The sequence below is a fragment of the Lepus europaeus genome, chromosome 16 (genome assembly GCF_033115175.1).
Source record: "Lepus europaeus isolate LE1 chromosome 16, mLepTim1.pri, whole genome shotgun sequence".
In the NCBI taxonomy this organism is placed as follows: Eukaryota; Metazoa; Chordata; class Mammalia; order Lagomorpha; family Leporidae; genus Lepus; species Lepus europaeus.
Genome location: NC_084842.1, coordinates 80672175 through 80683816, shown reverse-complemented (window position 1 = coordinate 80683816; position 11642 = coordinate 80672175). Strand labels below are relative to the sequence as shown.

The window sequence follows — 11642 nt, the reverse complement described above, 5'->3', positions numbered from 1 at the left end:
CCTCCGGGTTCTAGTTCTGGTTCGGGCACCAGTTCTGTCCTGGTTGCTCCTTTTCTGGTCCAGCTCTCTGCTGTGACTTGGGAAGGCAGTGGAGGATGGCCCAAGTGCTTGGGTCCTGCACCCGCGTGGGAAACCGGGAGGAGGTGCCTGGCTCCTGGCTTTGGATCGGTGCAGCGTGCCAGATGTGGTGGTCATTTTGGGGGTGAACCAACGGAAAAAGGAAGACCTTCCTTTCTGTCTCTCTCTCTCTCTCTCACTGTCTAACTCTGCCTGTCAAAAAAGATAAATATATAAATAAAAAATAATGGTGGTTCCTGTCCCATGAACAACACAAACAAATAGGAAAACTAAAAGTTAAGGAGATGTCATTAGGAACAGTTTGAGCCCCCTCCACAATCCAGTCTTAAGGCATCGACTCTATATGGAGACTTGTACTGAACACTTGCTGCCTACTTGGTGGGGCAGTAAGAGGGGCTTTAGGTACCAACCAATGTCAATCTTCTAGCAAGCCTTAAAGTTGGATTTCCTTGTCTCTGCAGGGAGGAGCTGGTTGGTGGTCACAGGGTTCAGTAACTGGATGAAAGATTGGCTGGCCACTTGCAGAAGCCAATCGCTAGCACTGGTCCAGTTCACTGCACCATATTGGAAGGCAAAACTTCCCCAAGCTCAGCCAGTAGCCACAGGCCATGAGTGAAGCAGAAGAACCAGAAACCTCAACTGCCGGGAGGAATCTTTAGGAAACATCAGGCCAGTGCCCAACAGCTTCCACAACCCAGACCAGGCATTTTAGTGACCCCTAGAAGGGCCCATAGTATTTTCCTATCTCAGGACCGTGATGAGTTGTGTGAGGAGGACCAAAGGGCTGAGTCTGTGTGCACCACAAGGGGCAATATCTTTCCATTGCTGTGGCTCTGAGAAGCTTGGGGAGGATCTGGGATACTGGTTCAGTTCTCTGGGAGCTGTTGATAAAATCCACTTGCTACAGTGAGCCCCATCCTACATTGGCATCACCATCTTTGACATTTCTCCAACATGTCAATCACAATCCAAGTTAAATGTTGTATAGACAAGGATTTCTTTTTCTTTCTGTTTCTTTTGTTGCTATTCGCCCCAGAGTGCGAAGCATGCGGTGGGACCTTATGCCAGAGAAACTATGGTTTCAAGGCACTTGCCAGGAGCCTTGCTGCTGTTTGGAGCTTTCTTCCCTGAAGTCACCTGGTTCAGTTCCTCCACCTTGGTCTGAGTCATCGTCATGGAAGGGCCTCTCTTGATCAGCCCATCCAGAACCAACCCCGCTCCCTTTTATCCCCTTCCCTTGCTTTGCTTTCCTCTCTAACTCCTGTGTCATTGTGACTTTCTCATCCTGTTCCCCACAGCCACGCCCCATGCAGTAGGAGCACCCACCTCTGAGCACCGCTGTATCAGCAGTACTAGAAGACATTCACGCTCACAGTTTGTATGTGAGTGAGTGAGCGAATGTGTGGTCCCTGGGAAGAACTGAGCACAGTACCTGGCACATGGGAAGTGAGAGACGGTTGTTGGTTTCAGTGGCATTGGTGTGGTATCCAAATGTCCCAGTGAGGCTGTCACCCTGTGCATTGCCCCTGACAAACTTCAGTGTGTGTCCTGGTGGGCTGGCGAGTGCACAGTGTCATCCTGTCCCCCACCTGCCCTTCTGCCCTGCCACCATCAGATGCAATAGAAAAGCACCTTCACTACTCTGGATCTTGTCTTCTCCCTCTCTGTGGATTCTTCACAAGGTACTGCAAACAGTACCTTGAGTTAAAACATTTATACTAACATTTGAATGACTAACAGCCATCTCATCTCTGCATCCCGCTCCTCTGATCTGTCCCAGCTTCTGCTACTTCCATATCCCTTTGCTATCATCTGTGCTGTCATATGCCAACCTGAGTCCACTCTGGCCCATTTCATTGCTCCAGGGTCACTTCCTCTGGGAAGCTCAATCCCAGAGCTTCCAGCAGGTTCCACTTCCTGTCCCTGGCTTTCCATGCAGCTTCCTCCTCCTTCCCTTGCAGCCCTCCTCACAGGGCACTGTGTGTACCCAGGCTTCTCGCTCAGCCCAGACATGAGCTCTGCAAGGTGGGGGTCCTGCAGGTGGCAGGGGGTAGGAGAGGGGGTTCCTCTAACCCCACAGACTCGTCTGCCAGAACCCCTGGGTTCCAGTCTTGCTTCTCCCTTCCCACCCAGGAGACCCTGACCGTGACTCAGTCACACCACGCATAATACATGTTGCCTGAGTTTGTTTTATTTCAGTAGCACCAAACAGCACAGACCAATGAATAAAACCAGAAAGAGCAATTCTGGTGGGGACCACACTGGGGGCCAGCATGGGCTGGGTGAAACAGGAAGCTGCTCATTTGATATTTTATTGACTGGCATATGTATTCCTGTTTATAATGAGCCACAAGTTTATTTGGAACAAGAGGTAGAGAAAGTAGACAATGGCCGAGCATCTTTCTGAGAAACATCCCGAGTTTGATCATCTTTGTTGATCCAGCAAAAAAAGCCTTGTCCTGGAATCATCACTCTGGCTTGCTCATGGCTCATGCACATGTAGCTTTGTGAACCTTGGACATGTGTCCTGGGGAAAACAGCTTCTGAAATTCAATCCAAAAAAGTGAAAAAAAAAAGCACATTGTAGAACATAAAGCTAAGAATTACAAAATCCACTTCAATACTCCACGTTACTCTCAGAGCACAACAGTTCTCTCAGGGGGAACTCGGAGAGCTTTATGACCTGGCGTCTCTGAATGGCACCTGTCAGCTTCGGACGTCACCGGCACGACCTGTCCTGTATCATGGTGAGGAAGAATGTGCAGAGGGAGCTCCAGGTCTCCCCACAGAACTCCAGGGCGGTCTTCCTCTGATTGACCATATCCCGGTCCTCCACGCACTCGGGGCCCTTGGTGGGTGTGGCCTGGCTCACTGCTGGGCTGGTGTGGGCATCCTCTTGGGCCTTGCCTGTCTCCACGGAAGGAGTCCCTTTGATCTTGACCCGCTCCCTCTGGGGGTGCTCCCTGGACTCCTTCCTGGGCTTCACGGCCCCGATCAGAGTGGAGTTCACCAGCTTGAGGTTAGATTCTGGAAACTGCTTTCTGCACACCTTGGTCTTCAGGGCACCCCTGAAGTCTCCACAGAGGTTCTTCTGTTTGCGCAGTGCCCGCGCCATTTGCTTCCAGTAGACATGGCCGTGGAGCTGCAGGCACGCAGTGGGATTGCCGGCAAAGACACAAGAAAACCTGTGGTCCAGCTGAGTGCACTCAACCTTTAGGGTGATGCCCAGCACCTGCTCGGCCACAGTCCATGTGCAGGAGGCCTGGTCTTGGGTGTCAAATTTGCCACTGGTTGTGGACTTGGATGTCCAACTCCTCTGCTTAATGTGGGGCTTGCTCAAAGGAACTGATGAGTTTCTGTCTGGTGTATCACTCTGTCCGTGCCTTACTCCATTTTTGACCTTTGCTGAGAGTGCCTGAGCAGCCAGGAGGAGGATGGAGAGCAGGGTGAGACTTTGGATCCTCATGGTTCAGCTGACCATGCACCTGTCAGACAAAGGCAGGAAAGGAGGGGTCAGAGCTAGGCAGCAGGTCAGGGGTGCAGGGCTACAGGCTGGCCTCCCTCCACCTCACCACAGTCCTGCCTGCTTTAGGAGACCAAGCATCCTCCGGCTCCTGGGATGCCAGGGCAAGCAGCCCAACCTCTCCCATGTGCACCTGACCCAAGGCTGCCAGGCCTCACCTTCCCTCTGCACTCACTGAGCCTTGTTAACTCTCAGTCCCTCGTGCCCTCACTCATCCACTCCTGCTCCTCTCACCCACTCAGTTCTTCAGCACTCACTCAGCAAGCACTTACTGAGCACCTACTGCATGCCATGCACTAGTCTAGGTGTTCAACCTACCAAGGTTTATGAGAAAGCCCTGGGTCTTAAAGACTGTGGAGGCCATCCTCTAGGGAATTTAAATAGCACTGACCAGGGAGCTGGTCCCATCCTGTCCTCAACTCCATCTTGGAAAAGTCACTTTCCCCCTCTGTTCCTCAGATCCTTCACCTGGCACTCAAGGTGTGGGTGAATTCATCACCAACCTCTTCCCGCTGCCCCGTGCTCAGATTCTATCTCATTGTTCCACAGACACAGCGCACAGACGGCCACAAAACGCAAAAGCACGAGGGAAGATCATGAGCGTGTCAGGAACATGACATTGACCCAGGGGCTGGACTTGCGTCAGGGGGAGCCTGACACAGGGGCTGGGTGGGGTGGAGGAGGGGTGGGGGAGCTGTCTGGGAGGAAGTAAGAGCTTGGGAGAGGCCTGAAGGGGAGAGCTCAAACAGGGAGGGGAGATAGGAGTTTCAGACAGCGTTTAGCGTACAGGTGCACAAGAACTGTGCCTGATTGGTTTCTGGGTGACTCATGGCTAGGTATGCAGGAAGCCCTTACTCAATGCTATTTAGAAAAACAAAACAAAACAAAACCAAAAAAACCCATTTAATCCATGGCAAGACCTTCATTCAGTACAACAAACCAGACCAGAGGAACATGAGAAGTCCATTTCTACTTGACACCTCCCACGTGCTGGATACTGGTCCAAGGTTTGATTCTCACCTTGTTTAATCCACACAAGAACGCTGCCAGGTAGAATGGAGCACTCCAAGTAGCAGCTGAGACAGTGATGGCCCCACTAGGTAGAAACTGCTCCAGATCTGGGCTGGGCAGGGGCAGAGCTGCCCAGGCAGCCGGACCCCAACTCCTGTCCCTTTCTGCCTCTCCTTGTTCACCACCTATCTCTCCCCACCTTTCCTGTGCCCTTCTGAGAATACTTCAAAACCAAAAAGCACCACTGTGAACCAAGCCAGGTTTGTCATAGTTCATCTTGTCCACTTAAGAGAAAGTGCAGACTTTAGTTTGAAAGCGGCCACAGATGGAAAGGGTGGGACAGGAGGCTACATATGCCAGTTCCAGTCATTTCCCACACACTGGGGCTCAGCCCCGACTCGACCACACTGGGATCATGACCCACAGAACCCCACACCTTCAGGTGGAAAGGAAAGTAAGTTCTTAGAAGGGAAGCTCTTACCGGCTTCTGAGTCTGCCGATCCAGCACAACCCGATGCCGGGGCGGCTGCAGGCAGGCAGCTGTCTCAGTGGCTGTGCGAGGCAGGGTCGGCTTTCTGTACAGGAGGCCAGCTGGCCGGGTTTTTATAGCACACATACCTGGGGAGCTGAGCTCACACTGCTGGGGCCACGCCCCTTCGCGGCCAGCCAGTTCCTGCAGGGAAAGTGCTGGGTGGAATCCTGTGAGAATAGGGTTGCACGTGTGCCCTTAAACCTGCTTCCTGTCCGCCCTTCCGTCTGCACCAGCAGCCAGGCCGGGGCACGGCTCAGCCCTACACAGGCTCTCCCCGAGGGGGGAGGCCCAGCAGGGCTCTCTGTGGGGCAGTGAATACAACCATTGCAGCAATCAGCACTGCCCCCCAGGGCACCCACTCCACCCAGGGGTGCTCCCGAACTCCTCTTCTCATCCTCTCCAACGTGCTGCCCACTTTACAGATGGAGAAACCGGCCCTTGGAAGTGCCACGGTTTGCCCACGTTCACACACTGGGAGGAGGGACCCCAGGATGAACCCGGGACTCTCCGCATTCCTGGTCCGGGCCTTTCCCACCGCCGCCATCGGTATTGGGTGAGTGGGAGACGGAGGTGACAGAGGCCGTCTTAGTCTGACTGCTACCTCCGGGGTGCTGAAGCTCTTGTGGCAGGAGTCGTGGGCCCAGAGGCAGGTGAAGAGGGGATTCCTGGTCCGGGGGTCCCTGCCGGAAGCAGTCATGTTCAGGTCTCATCTGGGGAGCTTGCCCCACCCAGCCTGAGACAGGCAGAGCTCACATCCTAATGGCCTAGGGGTGGGACCCTGGCTACAGCGCTGGTTGAGCTGTGTGACGCTGCCCAGACCACGTAACCTCTCTCAACCTCCATTTGCTCATCTGCAGAGTGAAAGAGATAACTGGACCTCATTTAGGGCTGCAAACTAAGCAGGAGAGTTTGAGTTCATAATGACATGAAGTTGTATTCTTTGAAAAGAGACATTTATTTTCTCTCTGTGAGTCTTCCTCTCTCTCTCTCCTTTTAAAATAAAAATAAAATAAAATAAATCTTAAAAAAAAAACCCAGGGGGTATGGGGCAGCATTGTGGTGTAGTGGGTAATGCTGTCACTTCCAATGCCGGCATCCCATATGGGTGCAGGTTCTAGTCCTGGCTGCTCCACTGCCAATCCAGCACCCTGCCAGTGCACCTGGGACAGCAGTGGAAGATGGCCCAAGTCCTTGGGCCCCTGCACCCAAGTGAGAAAGACCTGCATGAAGCCCCTGGCTCCTGGTTCCTGGCTTCTGCCTGGCCCAGCCCTGGCTGTTGTGGCCATTTGGGAAGTGAACCAGCAGATGGTTCCGTCTGTAACTCTGCCTTTCAAATAAAATAAATCTATTTTTTTAATTTAAAGAGACTGTTTTTTACATATTAGATGTCTTGAGAATGCCTCTCATTTTAAAATTTTTCTGGTGATTTCTTATTAGATTGGTGTCATGTTATTCTCTCATTATCAAGAATTTAAGGGTGGATGCAAGTTTCTATTGGAAGATCCAAAAGAAATGAATACAATTGGCAACCATCTGCTGGTCAGACTGCCGACTGAATGGGTGTCTCATCCAGTCCAGTGGCCTCTAGGGGGCTTTAAGTTCAAAGCTGATTTTACTCTCAAGGCGGTTACCGTGGCTCCGGACCCCGAGAGCTGGCTCTGTTGGAGCTAGTTGGCTAAGCAAACACCAGTAAAATCCCACTAGTCTGGAAAGGAAGCAGACTACTCTCTGAAGGGTATGTGCCTTCCAAGGGCAGAGTGCTTAGTCCTGAGATTTCAGAATTCCTGTTCAGCAAAAACAGAGCTAACGTGTGAACGCTTTAGCAAATTAAGGCAGCCAAGTGCAGATGTCACAGCTTTGGGTACAAGTGCAATGTGAAGACATATTAAAGTTTGTGCATCTCAGTAAGAAAGTGCTTTTCAAAGCACATACCATCCACCCACCCTGTTAGAAGCAATGTTCAATGACTGACTGATTCTAACTCCACCTGAAAAGTGACTCCCGACTTTCAACGTTAGGCCGATCTAAATGAAATTGCCTCGTGTTTGTAGGTTAAAAAGGCTAGAATATCAGCATTTTCGTTTGAAGCAAACTCATAATAGTAGATTTTTCCACATGTAGTAAGGATTTTTCAAAGTCTTACATTTTCTTTTCTAAAAACTTTTTTTTCCTCTTCTATAATCAACTGTCCCCATAAATTAAGCTTTTTGACCATCTCTGGGCTTCTTTGATCTTTGTTCTTAAGGAAATTATCCCTAAGAAGCAAATATCTTTTAAGGAAGCTGCCCCTGGATCAGATGTTTCATGGCACACAATTTCCTGCACCTGTACACACACGGTCATGTGCACACACACATGCACACACGGATGCTCCTAGGTGCCCATAGCACACAATACGTACATGCATGCACGGGCCCGTCTCTTCGTGTTGAACAAGAGTTTGCCTGTGGAAGTCTCTGCCTCTGGGCCGGGTGTGCCAGTTGCCCCTGGGAGAGCTGGAAAGGGGAAAGACGAGCTGCTATTTCTCAGTGTTGAGGCTGTGAGTGACCCTGCACACCCTGCACGTGAGCATAATGACTGCTGATTTTGTCACTGAAGCAGGTGAAGCTTTTTGATGAAAGACCCCCAGAAAACCTCTCTGATAACTTGTAAGGGCAGCCAGGGCAAAAATGCAGCCAGGGGAGGGAGCTGGGGAATTAGATTGCAGCTGACTAAGGAAGGAAGAAGGGCTGACCTCCAACAGGGCTGTCAGTTCTCCAGCCCATCATCCTTTCACTTATTCATTGCTCCAACAAGCACTCAAGAGGCAAACGCCCAGGACCCTCCATTAGCCACTGGCTGGGGATGCAGTCGAGAGGGCCACGTGGTTCTGGCCTTCCGGGAGAGTGCAGACAACAGGCGGAAAGACGGGGAACTAAATTACGGCAATACAAGGGCTAATTGCTATGTTGGAGGAAGCTGGGCTGCTATGACTGGGGCCGTCTAACTCAGCCACACGCAGAGGAAAATCCCAGGAGCCTGCAGTGTTCAGAGTCTGCTCAGCCGAGGGGGAGGGGCTGTAATTTATTCAGTCACTACTCTACGCAGGTGCAGCCTTAGGCATGCAAGGGAATACCGAGTTGGAGACGACCTGACTCCTGTCCTCAAGACATGGACAGTTCATTCCTCTGGCTCATATGCGGATGGTAACCTTAGCAGTGGTATCTCATGGCTCTGAGGTTTTGGTAGCAGATTAAAGGATCCTTTGTGAGATGTTGTCTGAAGTGATGTCATACCCAGCGGTGAGCTTCTGAGTCTGTGAGAAGTCACCTGGTATGTGGGGTTGGGTGTCCTTTCCACTGGAGTTGGCATGGTTCTCAGCATTTGCCCTGTGGGGGGTCAAAGCAACGGCTTCTTGCGAGGGTTTGGGGCTCACCAGTCCGCTGAATGGTGTGGCGCTGCCCTTAGCAAGTTTTTGTCTTGGGTGGAAGTTTGGGTTCAGATAGGTCAGATGAGCAGCCGTCTGGCCGATGGAACCATGTGTGGCTAACAGTGCCAGGAGCTGGTAGATCTCCTCCTGTGCCCCTGCCCTATGGGATAGGAACAAACCGGAGAAATTTGTAAAGACAGTCTAAGTCCTAGGGAAAAGTAAAACTTCATTTAGGGGTTTATGCCATGAACTCGAATTCTAAAAGGAGTAGTCTAAGAAGACCTTTATGTCTCTCAACCGAAGCCTATCTGGGACCTATGTGGGACGTGACAGTTCTAGCGAATGCCTCTTCCTCCAGACACTGAGCACTCTGTACTGAGTAGCAAAATGTGCATTTCGGTTCCCATCAGCAATGCATGTAACTCTGAAAGGAGTAACAAGTCTCGTGGTGAGGCTTTGCATTGTGGTCTAAGCACAAGTGGAGACGTGTGTGATTTTGAATTAGACCTTGAGAATCTGTGGGACAAGAGATTCCCAGAGGGTTTTCTTACCCTGAAAAGGACAAATTTAGGCAGGGTCCCAACATCTTATTTTTAAAAATCAAGGTAGGGTCATTGCTGGCCAAGAATGACTTCTTGAAGCTCAGCTGAGCGTGCTATTTTTTTGAGTATTTCCTTCAACAGGAACACCCTGGCTGAGGACTGGGACGCAGTATTGCACCATGGAGATCCCTCATGCATAAGGACTGGCAGGGCCATTTGCATGGTCTATCAAATCCCACTGCTATTCACTGAGATCATCGTAAGGGATTTCTCAGGACCTCGGAAAGGGATGATCTTCTCCAGCACCTGGGCATCCGGCAAGGGACTGAAGATGGGGAGCCACAGCCTCCTGCAGGTGGAAATCCCACAGAATCACCTTTGGCTCCATCCCTTCTTAACAGGCCCTCAGCAGTGGTGCCAAGCTTCCAGGGTGCTACTCTCAGGACACCCAAAGCACAGTGGGAAGCTGGCTAGGGAAAATCCAGGCTCGGGTCAGGGAGAGCTTCTATTTTATACTGTTTGGATGGTGCACAGCCCAAGGTAGAAAGAAATAACTTTTTTTTTAAACTTTTATTTAATGAATATAAATTTCCAATGTACAGCTTATGGATTACAATGGCTTCCCCCTCCCATAACTTCCCTCCCACCGACAACCCTCCCATCTCCCACTCCCTCTCCCCTTCCATTCACATCAAGATTCATTTTCAATTCTCTTTATATACAAAAGATCAATTTAGTATATATTAAGTAAAGATTTCAACAGTTTGCACCCACATAGAAACACAAATTGAAACATACTGTTTGAGTATAGTTATAGCATTAAATCACAATGTACAGCACATTAAAGACAGAGATCCCATGTGAGGAGCAAGTGCACAGTGACTCCTGTTGTTGACCCAACAAATTGACACTCTAGTTTATGGCACCAGTAACCACCCTAGGCTCTCGTCATGAGTTGCCAAGGCTATGGAAGCCTTCCAAGTTTGCCGACTCTGATCATATTTAGACAAGGTCATAAAAGACAGAGTGAGGATAGTAACCAATGATCCTAAGAGTGGCCTTAACCAGGTCTGAACAATTATACAGCATTAAGTGGGGAAGAGGACCATCAGTACACACAGGTTGGGAGTAGAGCCATTGGTGGTAGAGGTTATGATTACGAAGGAATGAGGCCCAAGTGCACTAGACAGGGTCTAGAACAAAGGACAGAGTCATTATTAGAGGAGCTAAGAAAGGTGCTGTCTAAGCTACAATTAAGTTTTCTGATTGAGAGGCAAATAGAATCTGTCAGTAGGGGCTTGATAATAATCTGGTGGGCTTTAGGCCTTGTAAGTTAAGAGGCCCAGACCTATCTATCTCTTCACATGGGGTACATCCTAAGGGAGGTGTGAACCTCCTAGGGGAAGGCACTCTGTTGACTTTCATTACTTGGCTGGCCTGGGAGGAGAGCTGGCCAGGTAAAGGCAGGGGGCATCTCCAACAAGAAATTTATAGTTCTGCCTGCAATGTTGCTGACCCTACTTGGCTGTCCCCTCAACTGCAGTGGTCACTTTGGAAGTTGGGCTGAGTGAAGGGCTTTTCAGCTTAGAGCCAATAAGATCTGTGGCTCTGACCTGGGCATCCTTCGACTCCAGGGCAGGTCCAAGAAATAACTTTTTGTATCAGAATCTCTTGGCCAATTTAAGGCCACCATAAGTAATGCAGAGACTCCAAGAGACATAGAAGAGATTGGCAAAGCTGCTACAGTGCAGGAGTCTGTGAGGGCACTAACCGGAGTGTTCAAGAGCAAAATACTTGTCAGCTGTTGACTGGACAGTAAGTAATTCTGAGGAAAAGGGAGGTAGTGTCCAGTGCCCTGGGCAGCCACTGTCCACTGTTCAAAGTATCATCAGTTCCTTCCTCTCCCCTGTTTTCCCAACAAAATGTTCTCCAATGGCGTATATCTTCCAGAGGATTAAGTATTTAAGTATTTTCTTTTTTACTCCCCCCCTTTTTTTTTTGCCTTGGAGCATTCACCCGACCAACTCCTCACGGCCCCAAACCTGTGCTCCTTTTCTGCGGTGCCCAGTGGTCCTCACGGTGCTGGGATTTATATCCGAGAGGGCAGTGGTGGCAACATCCTGACTTTGGGACGGTTTTGATTTAGGAGGAGAGTCCGTGTGTTGACCTTGGACTCAGCAGGGCCCAAGCACATTGGCCAAGAGATTGACAACTCCCTACAGGCTGAGGACCCTCTTCAGACGTCTCAGGGGGAGCCAGGATGAAATGTTCTTCCCTCTTTCTTTATTCATCAAGCTTTGAATCAACGACTTCCAAGGATGTGACTGGTGCTTTGTAACTCACCTGGACAAGGGACAAATCATGAACCTACAGAGCAAGCAACCACACAGAGTTGCCCTTGAGCGATCTTTAAGGTTTGGGAGAGTCATGATTTCCCTTGGGGAGGGTGCCTTATTCCTTTGCACTGACCTGTAACAAATGAGCCTGTCCATATTTGGAGTCACTAAAAATAGTCACAACATCCAGGGGACTGATGATCCACGACAA

The 11642-nt window shown here is 50.2% G+C and overlaps 1 protein-coding gene across 1 annotated transcript; it reads right to left on the bottom strand.

The window, feature by feature from the left end:
* Positions 1-2261: 2261 nt before the first annotated feature.
* LOC133775213 (fibroblast growth factor-binding protein 1-like) lies at positions 2262-5182 on the bottom strand. The gene is made up of 2 exons (XM_062213378.1): positions 5094-5182; positions 2262-3563 (listed from the first exon to the last, which is right to left on the bottom strand). The coding sequence occupies exon 2, from the start codon at positions 3542-3544 to the stop codon at positions 2798-2800; it is 747 nt and encodes a 248-aa protein (XP_062069362.1). The 5' UTR covers positions 3545-3563; positions 5094-5182; the 3' UTR covers positions 2262-2797.
* Positions 5183-11642: the final 6460 nt, after the last annotated feature.